General features: G+C 40.5%; 1 protein-coding gene across 8 annotated transcripts in view; it reads left to right on the top strand.

The window, feature by feature from the left end:
- dip2c (disco interacting protein 2 homolog C) overlaps positions 1 to 18,043 on the top strand; it is a 248,391-nt gene that overhangs the window by 44,466 nt on the left and 185,882 nt on the right. The window contains exon 2 of one of the 8 annotated variants that reach the window (XM_031903461.1): positions 1,017 to 1,124. The exons of the other annotated variants lie outside the window; for them this stretch is intronic. Within the exon in view, the coding sequence (XP_031759321.1) occupies positions 1,118 to 1,124 (7 nt within the window). The 5' untranslated portion in view covers positions 1,017 to 1,117. The remainder of the gene's footprint in view (positions 1 to 1,016; positions 1,125 to 18,043) is intronic. 8 annotated transcript variants of the gene reach the window in all.

Genomic DNA, 18,043 nt, shown 5'->3' with positions numbered 1-18,043 from the left:
TTGTTAGCAACCTCCAGTGATTATATTAACTTACCTGTTTCCCTTGGCTGGCTCACCTCTTTTTCAAAAAATGTAGAAGCCCAGGTACTGTTTAATGACTGCTGGGCGACCATCTTGTTCTAGTCTTCCATGCATCCCCTGTCAGGCTAGCACATGTGTAGCACAGAACTTATGCAACATACATACAGTATACATACATATAGGGACATATTGCATTATTAATGTATTATGAAGAAAAAACTCTCTCTTTAGCCTGATGTTAAATTGTATTTTGCTCTCTGCCTATTGTATTTCAGATCAGATTGGAACTCTGTGTAATTTGGTGGAACCATAAATGAGCTTATTACAATAAGAGACTCCATTACATATCTTCTCCCTAATGACATATTAATGTGTTCATGTAACTTGGAATCTTTAATCATTGCAACAGAAAATGCTCTGCTTCTGCAGAGGGGAAAAATACATATACATTGCAATTAGAATGAGTCCCTCTCAAGGCCTTCCCTAGATTTATGGGGGGGGGGGGTATTAGTTTGATCATGTGACAAGTTCTGTTTAGGTTCTGATAGTAAAATAGGTTTACCCTTGTGTCTGTAGTGTGATGTATTCAAACGTTGTTGCTTGCCATACCATGAAAGCATTCTGCCGTTTGCACAGATTAGCTGTCTTGGCATTGGGAAGTCATTGGAGTCTGTGGATAATTATTATGCTGAAACAGTTGAGCAACCCACAAGGTCAGTCCCCTCTGTCATTACACTTTAGCTATCCACATATAACCAATATATTTAGTTTTCATCTATAAATATATATAAATAAATCCTACATTGAACCCTAATTAGTACAGAATAGTTTCTTTTGAACCTGGTGTGGATTTGAGTCCACCAAACCACCTTCAGCAAGGCCAAATAACATCATTAGTCCCTAACTCTTTAGATACTTGGATATATTGAGTATACGGTATGATGATTACCCCTCCTAAAGAAAAGTCTGTCTGGCATTTCGTTTTTCCTATACAGGCGCAAGATTCTGAGCATTACAAACCCGGCAAACTGGCACGTAGAACAATGTCTCACTTTCCCTTGGAAGGGCTGATTTATTTTTAGAGAGTAATGCGCGTATGCAAGGTATGTCATTTAAAAGCAGTAATCTATCTTCCTATTTGTTTGCAACAGCTTTCGCTTCCTGGAAAATGGCAGGGAAGAGGTTTAACTGTTTGATGTTGGGTTTTGGAAAATGGCAGGGAGGAGGTTTAACTATTTGATGTTGGGTTTGTGTAAAACAGTATGGATGAGGTTTAACTGTTCAATGTTGGGTTTGTGGGAAACAGTATGGAAAAGGTAACAGTTTGATGCTGGGTTTGTGGGAAATGGTATGGAAGAGGTTTAACTGTTTGATGTTGGGTTTTGTGGGAAATAGTATGGAAGAGGTTAAACTGTTGGATGTTGGTGTTTGTGGGAAACAGTATGGATGAGGTTTAACTGTTTTATACTAGGATTGAGGGAAATGGCTTGGAAGAGGTTTAACTATTTGATGTTGGGTTTGTAGGAAACAGTATGGAAGGTTTAACTGTTTGCTGTTGGTTTTGTAGGAAATGGTATGGAAGAAGTTTAACTGTTTGATGTTGGGTTTATGAGAAATGGTATGGAAGAGGTTTAACTGTTTGTTGTTGGGTTTGTGGAAATGGCTTGGAAGAGGTTTAACTGTTTGATGTTGGTGTTTGTGGGAAACGGTACGGAAGGGGTTTAACTGTTTGATATTGGGTTTATGAGAAATGGTATGGAAGAAGTTTAACTGTTTGGTGTTGGGTTTGTGGGAAATAGCATGGAGGAAATTTAACTGTTTGATATCAGGGGGCCTGCAGCTGGAAAGATATCACTGCTTGAGATCAAAGGGCAACCTCCACTTTCATGGCCTGCTTGCTTATAATTTCCATACTGGCGTTCATGTTTAAATTTATCCCTTATTATATGCTACAGTGGGAACAGCGGGATGGCGACATTTGTTTCTTACAGAACATTCTGTATTCAAGCTCTGACTTTGGTGCAGCGGAATTTGCTTTCTCATTTTAATGACAGAAAAAAAATCTTTTCTATATTGCAGAATTCAGAGTTTTTCATAAAGAAGCATCATACTGATATATTATATATTATATTCTGATATATTAATTTTGACCCAAAAAAAAAACCCCAAACCATTTTCTTGCTGAGGGACCCCCTCCTTGTGCGCAAAGTGCAAACATGTATAACCGTGCGCAAATTGGCTTAATTACATCTGTATTGTCTTGTAAATGGCACCCAATTGCGTATGAGGTGCACTTATAATAATATTGGCATAATAAGAGCAGCGCATTACTATAAAGGAAGCAGACCCTATAACTACTAGGGGGGCCCAGGAAATGTAGGGGGTCAGTAAGGCTTCGACTGTTAAACAGTTTCAGTATAGGTTAATGAAAAATGTCTTCTTCTCAAACTGATTCTGTTGCTATTATTGCCACCTTTTGTGCCTATGTAATGAATGGAAGGTTTGTGATATATGCGAGGCAGTTTGAGTGGTTTGAGGGAAACCTCCAAGTCATATCTCATGACTAATAGCCACATTTACAGTCAGATCCATCAGACACTATTATACATTAGCCGCTTGCTCTCTGCAATATGAGTTATTCCCCTCTTCCCAGTGCAAAGGCACCGTGTCTCATAAACCATCCGACAGTTCCAAGGAAGAAACGATTGTGTGAAATCTGTATCGTTTTAGTCCACAATTATTGCATTGTGATGATGGGGAAAGAGCAAAGGATTCAAGCGACGCATATGCTGCCTTTCCCATAATGCCCTGCAGTAGACCTGACTGCTAACCAATGACATTCCTAGCATGCACATAGGCAAAATAACTTTCTGAGTATTTTTGATTATTCCTGTGTGTACATATGTATATTTCTATGTATACAGTATAAAGGGAATAATTTACCTCCACTATAACGGAGGTAAGTAGAGTGAATAATGTGCTCTCCACTGTCATTTATAAAGATATTAGAAGCCACCGAGGAGATACGTTCACCTTTGCGAAGACAGTAGAAAAGTGTGTGTGTGTCTCTTTAAGTTATAAAGAAGGCTCACTGACTTCAAAACACATAATTTATAAGGATATCATGTTATATAAAGAAATAACAAATCTGTAGATAATAAGAATATTACAAATTATAAAGGAGTTTAATGATCATATAAATGTATAAAGGTCATGGAACTCCAAGGTACTATAACTTCTACGTTCCATTGTGTGGCCCTGTCATATAAACAATGATAGGATCACGGGGGGCACAGGAGAGAGTGGCATTTTTGCTAAGAATGTTCTATATTCTCCTCACCCCATTCCTGACACAGAGTTATCTGGATTCTTTCATGTTTTGTCAGATGAACTCTCTGTAAATAAAATTCTTGAAATGACAAATGTAGGATAAAATGTGCACAGAGCAATGATGGAACTTGTTCCTCCTGTTGTATGGCATTATGCACCTGAGATTGGTATCTGTCTCTTTGCTATGGGCACACTAGTATTTGAGAGTGTAGATTTGGAATCTGAGGGATTGCAGGGCTGTGTGTCTTCTCTTGGGAGAGCGCTAGCATTGCAGTGAGGCTTCCGCATTGTGGCAAAATCTCCACAAATTGAGACTTAACTCATGCAAGTAGCTAAGACACATAATTGGCGGCATCTTGCCCCTCTCCCCCACCTGGGTACGTACAGGTGAATACTTGGAGCATGTGGGACAATGGAGGAAGAGTTTCTAAGGCCATAAATAAAGCAAAGATGAAGATGTGGGGCAGTTTTATGACTAGTCATTTGGATTCAGACCATTAGTTATATACCCCTAATAAGCATTTTCTCTAGTTGCCCCCCTTGTTTTTCCTACTAGGCATGTACCCCTGCTACCTTTCCACTGTCAAAGGAGAAAGGCACAGGTTACTTAGCAGATAACAGATAAAACACCATTGTACTCTACAGAACCTATCTGCTCTCTTCTATGTGACCGGTGCATTTTCCTCTATTTTCCAGATCGAACAGCTGCCCCCGTGACTGCACAGCAGTGTATTTAAATAAACTATAGTAGTCTTTCTGAAGGAAACCCAACCTGTACCAGAGCAGGGCAATAGTACATTATATTATAATTACTTTGTTACACTTTCATTTTTTTGGTGTTACTGTTCCTTTAAAGTTGGACAAATGCTGGACCAAATCCAAGCATGTAAAGGTGGCCATACATGTAAAGATCCGCTCGCCTGGAGAGGTCGCTAAGTGAGCGGATCTTCTCCCCATATCTCCACCTACGGGTGGGTGATATCGGCGAATTTAGGCTAAATTTGGTCGTTTGGCCCTGGGGCCAAATGATCGAATTATACTGACGTAATGGGCGCAGGCGGTTCAGGGGCCGCATCAGCGAGCCGATGCAGTCACAGATCCGAGTGAATCTTTTAACCTGCCCGATCGATATCTGCCTGATTTCAGGCCAGATGTCGGTCGGGCAGGCCCGTCGTTGCTGCACCTACACTGGCCAATAAGCTGCCAAATCGGTCTAAGGGACCAATATCGGCAGCTACAATCGGCCCCCTTAACACTAGTGTGACCACATCACCGTGTCTGTTTAGTAGTAGGGTCCTGCTGGTACTATTAGTTACCACCTTCTGTGGCAAGTGTCCATGCCCGGCTTGTTACCAATTATCTATAAACACAGGGTATCAAGATCGGATCTCCTGTGCTTGGTGCATCTTCAGAAGATAACAATGACCTGTCCATGAATGACATGCTATGTACACGTGTCTGCGTGTTATCTACGCTGTCTATTCTGGTTAAGTACAGACATGTTTGCTTTTAGCTTTTCTATTGCAGAAGGGCAGACGCACTGTGTTTGTCTAGTCTGATTAGCTTATGTTCTACCCATCACACTACAAGGCACAATCTGGTGGAAGCAGAATCCCCGTAGAACCTTGTTTATTCTCTGGGCCGTGCCTATTGTAAAAAATTAATCATTTCCCTGCCTCCTAAAGTTTCAGGCACGTTGGTGGTGCAGTCAGGCCGATGTATCATTTCGGCTGTTCCCGGGATTTATGTCTTTTGTGTCTCTCGGTTCTATCTGATTTAGAGGATAACGGAGACAATATTTTTCCGCCTTGTCTCACGCAGAAGGATCATCAAAGACTTTGAGTTGCTGAGTCTGAAGGATAAAAAGCAATCAGAAATCAAAATGTACATAGATATCTCTTTGGGGATATCAAGCACAGGAAGTGGAGTTTCCTTGATCACAACTTGGCCGGGTGGCCCAGAAATCTTTTTTTTCCTTTATGGCGATTCCATTAATTACTGGGGCTGGTGTCACGAGTCAAAGGGAAACGCACATTGAAATAATACTTTTACATCAAAGAATTAAAGGGGAACTCCACCCAAATACAACTTACACTCTTTGAAAAGTAAACTAAAAGTTTTACTAAAAGTAAAAATCAAACAACTTTGCAATATACATCAGTTAATAAATATGCAGCCTTTTCATGATTTCCAGTGGTTTGGAACAGTTCCCTAACCCCGCCCCCTGTTCCCCTGCTGATCTGGCTGACTACTTTGAGACTCAAATACAATGTAACAGTAGTCGCCTGCCTTCAGCCTGCCTTCAGCCTGCATCCTCCCAATCCCACAATTCCCTGCACATGTGATGTCAATAAGGAAAGGAACATCCCAGTGCAATGCATTGTGGGTTATATAGTTCCTGCATGCTGTCTGTAAGCTGTGAAGAAGTTATTACAATTTGTAACATCAATATTTTAGTCCCTCCTCCCCTGCCAAGATTTCAAATGATGCAGAAAGAGAAGAACTGTTTTGCAGCTGGATTTCATATTTAAAAATGGTATTTATTCCTACTTTTTGAAGGAACAGATTACAGTGATCGGTAAATTAGGGGTTTTTGTGTTGTGTGGGGCTTTTAAACAACAGCCGGGGTTCCCCTTTATGCAAGTCATAAATGGCAAGATCTGCTCATACGCAGGGCCATATTTATATATATATAGACACCTGTGGGCTCATTCCTGTAGCAACCTCAGGTGCCAGTATATAGGAATGAGCCCACTGCGTATGAACACAGTATACAAACAGAATTGTGGATGTTCTGATTGTCATGTTGTTCTGTTTTGTGCCTTGGGCGGCACTGGACAGAAATATAGGCCTGATTTTCAAATATATATATTTATAAATATATATATATATATGTGTGTGTGTATATACTGTATATATATTATTCGAAGAGAAGAGAAACAATACATCTAGTTCCACTGTTATGCAGCAGTGCCATGTTGTGCCCATTACACAGTATGCTGAACCATTTTATCATACTCTCCATATAAAATAGTAATGAGACGCGGGTCTCTGTGCACACCCACTGACTTCCAATGAGACTTGGGTATTCTTGCAGCTGTAAAGTTGCCACCTCCTCCCACTCATCATTAGCGGATAAGGTTAAAGGAAACATTAACGCTCATCTTTATAGCATGAATATAGTTTATATGCAGTGAGTCTGCTAATTTAAAAGAACATTAACACATTGTGCAGTGGTATTTATAAGGGTACTGAACAAATAGTGACATAGTCTGTAATGAAGGCCCTGGTCTGGCAACATCCATGGGCCATGGGGGTATTTCCCAGCCTTTCCAATCTGTATCTGACCCATCCCTGATCTAATATCAGTCAGGCAATCATTGTTTTGGCCCCAAACACAGCTTCCAACTTAGCCGGGAGTGGCCGATTTGGCATCCAGTACAGGTCCATGTATGGGCAGCTGTACTTACACTGACTAATACGATCACTGACTGACCCAGCTTCATCCGCAGTTGTTTAGATGAGATAAAAGGGAGTTAGAGACTCAGACAGTAAGTTCCGACTCCAGCTCTAAATCATGGCCACAGCCAGCATTATTCTCTGGCTTTTTTTAGTTCAGATATACAAAATGCATTAGAGGTATCATTGAATGTTCTTTCATTTGTTTTGCTTTGAAGGGACAGGAGAGGTGAGCAGAGAAGCAGTCACAAAGGAGGCATAAAGCAAGGCCTTACAGTGCTTTGCAGCATTAGGTATAATTGGGGAAGCAGCTCATCTCGTTATAATTTTGTTTCCTAATCAGTTCAACTAATTCCATCTAAAAATATCACAGCTCTTTGCTTTATAATGCTTTGTATAATTTAGAGATTTGTGGCATTAGTTTAAATCTTAATTGGGCAAATGCCTTTAGAACAGCATTAGCCCCCTACGCTTTGGGGCTGTCCCCCAAGAGCAGTTGTTTTCCAGCCTTAAGTGTGAGATTGGGGGGTGAAAATGTATATGTTCTGGATATTCTTGTTTGCAGAATAGAGTGTAGAGGGCCCAATAAGGTTGTAATTAATTAGCAATTTCACTATATCTTGGTAGAATCTTAGCAGTGGTTTTGAGGCCTACATTGAGGTTTCTGTGGGACCCAGTAGCATCTTGTTATGCCACTGGACCGGCTGCGTGTTTCTTGGATATGGGCTAAAACTAGAAATAGTGCAAGCAATGGTTGCCTTGACTATGTTTGCAGGATTAGTTATAGTGGCCTTAGTTTTAAAGGGGACCTGTCCCCCACACATAAAAATCTGTATAACAAAAGTCCTTTGAAAACTAATCATAAAACCCATATTCATTTTTTTAATGAAATCACCCATACCTGTAACAAATGTATAAATACATGTATTATCTGCCCCGCCTCTATGCAGGGACTATATGACTGACAGCTAAGATTTTTTTAATTACAATTACTTTCACTTTCCATTCAGCACTTCCTAGATATCACCTAGATGGCAAAGTCACAAGATTTTGTGGTTATACAAAGCTTGCCTCAATAACAGTCTCAACAAAATGGCACCTGCCTGCTTGCTGTGACTAAAGGAAACACAATTTAGATTATATAGTTTATATAGTGTAAGGAAAGTTTACTTTGCTCAAGTAAAGTTGGCCATACAGGGGCCGATTGTAGCTGCAGATATCGGTCTCTTGGACGGATTCGGCAGCTAATCGGCCCATGTAGGGGTACCAACGACGGCCTGCCCAACCGATATCTGGCCTGAAATCAGGAAGATATCGATCGGGCAGGTGAAAAAATTTAATTGGATCGGGGACTGCATCGGCTCGTTGATGAGGTCCCCAATCAGACTTCTCCTATACCTGTCGTTATAATTCGACCGTTTGCCTCCAGGGCCATCGAATTAGCCTGGATTTGCCCAATATCGCCCACCCGTAGGTGGGGGATATCGGGAGAAGATCCGCTCGCTTGTCGACATCGCCAGACAAGCGGATCTGAAGGTGTATGGGGACCTTAACATGATAAAAAAGGATTTGGATTTATTTGGATTTATTAGGTTGACAGGTCCCCTTTAAAGCTATAAGCAAAAACTGCAGAATGAATGAGTTGCCTGTGCCTTCATCCCCAGGCACCCCCAAGCAGATACCATTGGGGGGGGTGGTTCTTTTATTGCTGTTACATAACTGTGCCATGCAGTCCCATATCAGTCAGGCTCCTAGCGATAGGCTTATAGCATTCTTTCATCTCAGTCATGTTCTGACATATACAAAGTGATCAACTGTAACCCCCTACTTGCCCAAAGGGGCTCCAAAACTTCCAAAATATGGCTCCATGCAAGAGTTGGCTGTGGATGTCGGCAGTATCCCTTTAAGGCTGGCGCGGCTTGGGATAGTGAAAAGGTATACTTCAGAATTCCAATAAAGTAAAACACAGGAAGGGTGTTGATTCAGAAAAGTGCTGCAGTCAGGAAAGAATGTCTTTTTTTTCCCCTTGCAATATAATATTGCCAAATGTTACACTTGGGTTTTGCTCTGCTTTTGCCTGAACCAAGTGAAGCATAAATCATACATTGCCGATCCAAGTTAAAGGTGCAGGGACAGCACTTATGTGAAATATAATATTATTTCCTTTTACCAATATGGCTTCAAAGGCAACTAGAGCTTCTTTTTACAGAAACCCCCAATATACTCTAAGCTGTCCCTTCAAAAAGTATGAATAAATACCATTTTAATATGCTGAAAACAGTTCTTCTCTTTCTGTATCATTTGAAATCCTGGTAAGGGAGGAGGGACTAAAACATAAAAATTGTAACAGCTTTTCCCAGCTTACAGACAGCATGCAGGAACTACATAACCCACAATGCATTGCATTGTGATGTTCCTTTCCTTATTGGCATCACGTGTGCAGGGAATTGTGGGATTGGAAGGATGCAGGCTGAAGGCAGGCTGAGGACAGGCGACTACTGTTACATTTTATTTGAGTCGCAAAGTAGCCAGCCAGATCAGTAGGGGAACAGGGGGGCGGGGCTTAGGGAACTGTTCCAACCCATATTATTACATTAAAAATCATGAAAAGGCTGCATATTTTTAAATTGATGTAGATTGCAAATTACTTGAAATGATGTTTGCTTTTCAAAAAGCTGTGTTTGGGTGGAGTTCCCCCTTAACTGGGCTGCTTTTTTATATCCAACAACTAAAAGCCCCCTATGCGTAAGACCCCTTTGTTCATCTATAACGGCTCACTCTATACCCACCTAGAAACTGTACCCCACCTATATTGGATTAACCAAACCGGGATGATGTGCAATGTATTAGCTACTGAATCAATACCGCTCTGCTGTTTATTTCATGAGGGTCCTCCTCCCTGTGATAAACCGTATAGGGAAAATAAACCGCAGCTGTGCATTAGTAAGGGCCGTACAGCTGATTTGCTTCCTAAAAAGAAAGGGTGAAGTCACTGCGCTGTCATCGCAACATCCACAGCGGGGGATTTATGGTGCGCTTCTTGGCAGCTGGATTCTAACCACACTGGCAGCAGCGAGCAGTGTTGCACAGAGCTCCCATAGCTGCTCTTAGCATTGCTATATATACATTACCTGCCAAAAATATTCACCCCCCCTCCTTTTTTTTAAACTTTTTAATCAAATAAATTGTCGTATTGTTGTTCTACATAAAATACCAAAAATGGTGTTGCATATTATCTAAAATAGTTTCTTTTGGGTAAATAAAAGATACTGATCTTTTATTTGTAAATTAAAAGTAACAACTTTTGCTTATGGCTCATGTGACTGTTTGTGTTTGTTTTCTGGCAATCCAAGCGCAGCAGTCCTGTCTTGCTTTATGATAGGGTTTTGAAATATTGAAATGGAATATCCACTTGCAGACACAGCGGGATGAGACCCTCTGTTTATATTTATTACTCTGTTGCCCAGGGTTGGACTGGGGTGTCCGGGGCCCACCATTTTTTCTAGAATTCCAACGTCATTGCAGGTGGGGACATAGGAAAACTTTTTTTTTAGTTTTTATTTTTCTTATTTGGAATGCAGTCACTTTCAGTGCACTAATGGACGAGGCATCAATTATGGCATTAGGGCAGTGAACCCCAACCAGTGGCTCAGGGGCAACATGTTGCTCACCAACCCCTTGGATGTTGCTCCCTGTGGACTCAAAGCAGGTGCTTATTTTTGAATTCCTGGCTTGGGGGCAAGTTTTGGTTGAATAAAAACCCAGTATAATGTCAAACAGAGCTTTCTGTAGGCTGCCAGTCCACATAGGGGCTATGAAATAGTCAATTATAGCTGTTATTGGCACCACCAGGAACCTTTTTCATGCTTGTGTTGCTCCTCAACACTTGTTCCATTTGAATGTGGCCGAACTGGGACGTTGGCACTCACTGTAGGGAGCATGTATAGGCACAATCTCCTTGTAAATAGTTGTGGCTAGAGGTTAATACAGGAGTCAGTTTTTATGGATGCCTTTTATATGACTAGCCTCTTAAGTTAGGTCCTTTTTGTATCACAGGCATAGGATCTATTATCCGGAAACACATTATCCAAAAAAAAAAAAAAATGGTCATTGCCTACGGAATCCTATTTAAGCTAACCTAGTGTTTGGTTATAAATAAGTTGCATGAATCCATATTGGTGGCAAAACAATTCTGTTGTTTTTTGTTTAATATTTAAGAAGTAGTCGCCTTATATGATGTTTCAAATTACAGAAAGACTTATTATCTTAAAAGGTGCCATATCCGTATATCCTTCTGCTGTGTAGTATCTGTACATGTTGTAATGAATGGATGCCCTTATTGTCTTTGATTCTCTCTGAACCATTGTACATAGTTGTGAAAGCCCAGTTGGAAATCATTTCAGAATATCAATGTCTCCACGCTACAGTTGATTCTAAGCTGCTATTGGTTGGAATGTTGTTTCAGTCGCCCTTCGTGATTCATGATATTATTCCTAGCGCTGAAGAGAACCTCTTTCCAGTGTTAGAAGTGAACTGTTGGCTTGTAATTTTTTGACATATCTCTCATTTCCAACACTTACAGAACAGGGTTTTGTTATGCCCTTGGGTGGGGTCCCGCTTGTTCAGGATACCTTTTGCTCCTAGACAGGGAGTGCTGTGTTGAGCAGTTCTGTGAAATCCACACTTGAAAATAAATGAATGTAGGGAATGATTGGGCGAACAAGCTTCTTGGAAAGAATTAATATTTTTTCTGGAGAATGATCCAATATGACAGTCTTTACTCCCTTATCCTTTGTGTGTGAGTGCTGTGTAGGCAAGAACAGCCTAAATTCCTTAGTAAATCCAGCGATATGCTGCCGTTGCAGAAAACCTCAATCCTTTGGTGCACCTGCCTTGGCACCTACAAATGTATGGCTTACAGTTGCTTGACTAGAGAACGTAAATGTGTCTGATTATTCTATTCAAGGTTATTATCTACTTAGTATATATTTTTATAACTTGGACAACTGGTGGCTTTATAAGGTCATGTCAACCTTAATTCCACTGCCAAGCCTTAGATAACATTAAGGGCTTAGATACTTTACTTTTATTTTCTCTGTGCATTTTCTAAATGGAAATATTGAGAGCTGAACATTTTATAACCTGCCTCATGGTTTCCTTTACTTAGGGTCTTTGTTGCAGTTTGCATTGTTATGAATCCTCCATTGTTCTCCAGATTACTTTTGAAGATTTCCCTAAGCTAGGACTATAGCAGGGGTCCCCAACCTTTCAAATATAAAAACAGTTGATAAGCAACGCAAGCATAAAGAAAGATCCTAGGGGTGACCAGTAAGGGATGTGATTGGCTATTTGGTAGCCCAATGTGGACTACAGGGGGCCCTGTTTGGCAGTACACATGGTCTTTATGCTTTCAAAACTTGCCCCCCAAGTCAGAAGTTCAAAAATTGAGCACTTGCTTTGAGGCCACTGGGAGTAACATCTAAGGGGTTTATCGAGCAACATGTTTCTCACGAGCCAATGGTTGGGGACCACTGGTCTACAGAGTAGAACTAGGTACTGTTAACTTCTCCAACATAGCTAGAATGAGATATGTCTGAGAGTATTGTGAGCATAGCCAAAGGAAAGCATATAGTAATGGAGCTTTCAGTGGATATAGAATAATCTAGACCCTACTAGCCTATTTACTGTACTGAGCATTTATCAGGAATAGTTTAGATGGAGCAGGCTCAATTAAAGTATCTGGGATACATAGCTACATCATATTTCCTGATGAAATAACTTATTTGTATGAAACTGCTCCATCTTTAGTTCTGCTTTCCCTGCCTGCCATGTCTCTTAGGCCTAGACTTCTGGATAACGCCATGTCTCGTTGGCCTAAACTTCTGGATAACTTTAACTTGGAGACGTCCAAAACCTTGAAAAATCTTTAACCATTTTCAAAATTGTCCTGGCTTCATCCATTCATAAAAGATGAGGTTTGCTTTAACTTTTAGCATTTAGTGATCCAAAGCCTCTGACATGTTTGTATATTAATATTAAGGGAGGAGGATCCTACAGCCCCCCTCTAAAACATGGATATTCTCAAGCCAGGCTCCAGTCTACATCTCCTCCTAATATGAAATGTTCTTTCTTTAGAGCTGTGTAGAGGATTAACGTAATATCATAAAATATTTATAGTTTCTTTGAAAAAAAGTCCACAGTTTTATGTTCTCTTGGCTATACTAGACTTTTGTTGGTTATAATCCAAAAATAGACATGCAGTGTATTCCTATGGTTGTGATGCTCTTTAATAATCCATCCTCAGAACGTATGCTTGTGCTTAGATTTAAGTACCAGTTCAGGGACTTTAAAGGGAAAACATACCCTCTTTGTAAGCAGGTATTAGGCAATGTGTGTAACCTCTATTTATGAGTAACTGGGGAATCTCCTAATGTAGGACATCATGATTATATCAAGAATACACCTGTTTGTAGAGCTATCTACTAGAGATGTCCTTAAACGTGTCTAGTGTTGGCATTGTCAGTCTGCCAGTCTGCTGATCAGCAGTTGGGTTTCTTCAGTCTGTTGAAAGCAGATAGCTGATTGGTTGCTATGGGTTTCTGCACTGAGGCAGTTTTATACAGTATTAGTTAATGAGCCCCAGCTGATGGTGGAGAATGCGGTTCAGTAATAGGCACTTGGAGCAGAAATAATATGCATATTTAGTCAAAGGGGCTGATTTACTAACCCACGAATCCGACCCGAATTGGAAAAGTTCCGACTTGAAAACGAATATTTTGCGACTTTTTCGTATGTTTTGCGATTTTTTCGGATTCTGTACGAATTTTTCGGATCCAATACGATTTTTGCGTAAAAATGCAGGTTTTTCGTATCCATTACGAAAGTTGCGTAAAAAGTTGCGTATTTTGCGTAGCGTTAAAACTTACGCGAAAAGTTGCGCATTTTTCGTAGCGTTAAAACTTAACGCTACGAAAAATGCGCAACTTTTCGCGTAAGTTTTAACGCTACGCAAAATGCGCAACTTTTTACGCAACTTTCGTAATGGATAGGAAAACTCACGTTTTTACGCAAAAATCGTATTGGATCCGAAAAATTCGTAAAGAATCCGAAAAAATACGAAAAAATCGCAAAGTACCGATCATTACGAAAAAAACGCAATCGGACTCCATTCGACCCGTTCGTGGGTAAGTAAATCAGCCCCAAAGAGTATGAGAATTAGGAATATTTTGTAGTACAGAGCAATGTCGGACTGGATCTTTCAGTTTTCCGGAAACCTGTTATCCAGAAAGCTTCGAATTACTGGAAGGCCATCTCCCATAGACTCCATTTTTAATTGAATTATTACAATTTTTAAAAATTATTTCCTTTCTCTTTAATAATAAAACAATACCTTGTACTTGATGCAACTAGGCTATAATTACCCCTTATTGGGGGCAAAACAATCGTATTGGGTTTCATTAATGTCTAAATTATTTTTAGTAGACTAAAGAATGGAGATCCAAATTACAGAAAGACCCCTTACCCGGAAAACCCCAGGTCCTATACCTGCATTTTCATTTACATGTAAAGGATGAATGGTTTATTGTCATTGTGGCCATACACATTCCAGCTTCAGTTTTCCAACCTGGTGGCTGTTGGCCACACTGTTGGGTACTGAGCATTTTGGCCAACCATGATGTTTATAGTCATACAGTTCTGTTCTCTGATGTTCGCTGGTGTCCTATCCACACTCCGAGAAGTGATATGGACAGATTAAATTCTCAGTCGTCTATACTATGATCCAGTCTGGTCACAGGGTAGTTTCTGAAAAGCGTCTACCTCGCTTTCCCCCCGAAGTGCAGTATATCCCCAGACACTGGAGCTGTATATTTGGAATTGGCATAATTCCCTACAAGTCTGAGCGTGCATAGACACCCCTTGGCTGATATTTGTATAATATAATGTTCATTATCTACATATAAGGTAAGGTATCTGATATCCATTTATTTATGCATATTAGTCAAGTTTGACCACAAACACAAATTCCACTTTTCTGAAGGACCCAGCCCAATTGCTAATTCATATGGTCGCCCAAAGGAAGCGCATATCTAAATCTAACCTTGATTGGCCAAAACATAAAATGTTGCCAACCAGCCATCATGGGATCATTGGTTGGCCTAAACTTGAATGTGCCTACAGAGCATTTAGGGAATCCAAACTGACCATTCATGATACCTCAAAAGAAGGCATTTGTGGACATTCCTGGTCAAGCCAATTGACTTATTGACCAATATGACTTCTCAACTTATCCCCATAACAAAGCATATATTTGGCCTGTGGAGTTCCTAATATTCCTACATAATCTCAGTTTACACATTGTGCCCTTTTCTAGTCTGACCTAGCATCACATCTCAGGCCCTACAAGCTGCCCTATACCACATATAAGTTTAGATGCATCTAGCATTCTCTGTGACAGCAGGTTTATACCATTGGAGGTGGCCAAAGTATCTCTCGGGTTACTGGCCAACCCTAGCCCGAAGGGACTCTTTTTTTCCCTCCTGTACTGAAAGAATTTAGATTAAATCCAGACAGAATTCCTTCCAGAGCCAATAAATGCCTTGGCACCAAAGTAAGAACTGATTGACTCTGGTACCATAAAATTGGCTTCTACCTCCAAATGAATAAAAAAGCAATCACACACAAATCGGTGGTGCTAAGTAGCAGACAATAACTATTGAGCGAGTTTGTAATGGGCCGGGGACCTCTGCCTTCAATACCGCTGAGCACTTGCATATTATACACCTGATAAAGAAATATAATGTAGTTTTTGGCAAATGTTTCTCGATGCTGGTGCATCAAATGCCAACGAATAATTTCACAACTGACTAAGCTTTAGTGCAGGCCACAGAGTGTATTTGAAGTCATATAACTCAGCGTATAGATCTACTTACCTTTGTTAACTGGCCAATACTTAGAAGGATAACGAAAGTCCTTCAGGTTGAGTTACACTTGGTGCTTCGAGACTGTTTGCATCCATCAACATTTTACTGGAAACTTCTGTGCCTAAGGGCTGTGGCACACAGGGAGATAAGTTGCCCACAACAAATCTCCCTTAGTTGCGGTCCCACCCCACCGTTGATTTACATTCTCGCCGGTGGGATGTCATATCGGGGAGATTAGTCGCCTGCGACAAGGGAGATTTGTCAATCTGCCCGTGTGCCACAACCCTAAGCAGCGATTGACTACAAGCTACTCTTCACACCATGCAAGGCTACTGGTGCCAGAAGGGGTAATATTATAGGAAGAACATCAAAGGCAGGTTTGCCCTGGGTGCCAAAAATAAACATTTTCATTGGTTTTAAAGCTATTTATTATTATACATACAAATGATTCTTTATCCTTTTCTGCTTCTGGAGTCTGAACCAGTACGGCTGAGAACTTAAAGCGGACCTGTCACCCTAAGAAATAAGTCCAAATTATTTTCTATATTCTTAGTTGAGCAAAATAAACTTTACTTACTCTATATAAATAATATAAATCTTGTTTCCTTCCGTCTTGGAATTACTCAATTAAAGCAATCAGGCAGGCACCATTTTGTGGACACTGTTATTAAGGCAAGCTTTGTATCATGCCAAAATTGTTTATGTGATAGAATGGGACATCTAGGAAGTGCTGAATGGAAATGGAAAGCTAAAGTTATTGTCTGCCCCGCCTCTATGCCTAAGGCATAGAGGCGGGGCAAGCAATATATGATTGACAGCTGTGATTTTTAAATGCCTTTATAATGGGTTTGGATGTGTTAATATAAAAATGAATTTGGGTTTCATGTTTAATTTGAACAGGACTTTTATTACACAGATTTTCATGTGTGGGTGACAGGTCCTCTTTAAGCTAGGCATACACGTTAAGGTTTTTAAAACAACTTTGCATTATCTTATGACTAAGCTTAACCTGAAACAATTGTTTAAAAGTACGATTTGCCCATCACCAAAAACAACATTTCAAGCGATATCATCTAGTTGAAGCTGGGAAACTACCTAGTTGGGCTTGCAAACAGTTAAGGTGGCCATACACGGGCCGATTGTAGCTGCCGATAACGGCCCCTTAGACCGGGCAGCTAATCGGGCTGTGTAGGGGCACAAACGACGGGCTTGCACGACTGACATCTGACCTGAAATCGGCCAGATATCAATCGGGCAGGTTAAAAAATGTAGTCGGACCGGAGACCGCATCAGTTCATTGATTCAGTCCCCAGTCCGACTTTGCATATACCCGTCGTTCTAATTTGATCGTTTGGCTCCAGGGCCAAACAATCGAAATTAGCCTGGACTCGCCCGATATCGCCCACCCGTAGGTATGGGATATCGGGAGGGATATTGGTGACATCGCCAAGCGAGCGGATCTGAAGGTGTATGGCCACCTTAAGTTAATGGGCAAATTCTCTTATTAACAACGAAAATTTTCAAACCTGCCCGATCGATTTTCTGACCAATGTCTGATAAAAAATCTCTAGATATACAATTACTAGGGATGAGCGTACTAATTCGCCAGGCATGGATTTGCGGCGAATTTCCGCGTTTTGCCATTGGTGGATTTTTGGAGAGACATTTTCACTGTTTCGGAAATTTTTTCAGGGACAGATTCTTTATCACTAACGATTACATTTGTGGATAAAACCCTTGAAGTTATTAATCAATGTATACTAAGGGGCTGATTTACTAATCCACGAATCCGAATGAGAAAAATTCGGATTGGAAAACGAACATTTTGCGACTTTTTCGTATTCTTTGCGATTTTTTCGTCGCCGTTACGACTTTCCCGTAAATTGTCGCGACTTTTTCGTAACCGGTACGCCTTTTTCATAGCCATAACAAATTTCGTGAATTATCGCGACTTTTTCATTGCCATTATGCCTTTGGAGAATTGTCGCGACTTTTTCATTGCCATTACGACTTTCGCGAATTGTCGCAACTTTCGTATTGAGAGCTCGAAAAAGTCGCGACAATTTGCGAAAAAGTCGCAAAGTACCGATCATTACGAAAAAAACGCATTCGGACGCTTTTCAGACGTTCGTGGATTAGTAAACGTGCCCCTAGGTGTTTTAAAGTAATTCAAATATAATATACTTTTGCCTTTACTGTTTGCTTTAAAAACACTGCTATAGTTTATATACACAGGCGGAAAAAGGATTAGGTTACAAAGAAAATAGCAGAAAAGCTGTGTAGAATATAATAATAATAATAATAATAATAAT

This window comes from Xenopus tropicalis, chromosome 6 (assembly GCF_000004195.4).
Source record: "Xenopus tropicalis strain Nigerian chromosome 6, UCB_Xtro_10.0, whole genome shotgun sequence".
Classification (NCBI taxonomy): Eukaryota; Metazoa; Chordata; class Amphibia; order Anura; family Pipidae; genus Xenopus; species Xenopus tropicalis.
The sequence above is the reverse complement of the archived record's forward strand: the minus strand, read 5'-3'. Positions and strand labels throughout refer to the sequence as shown.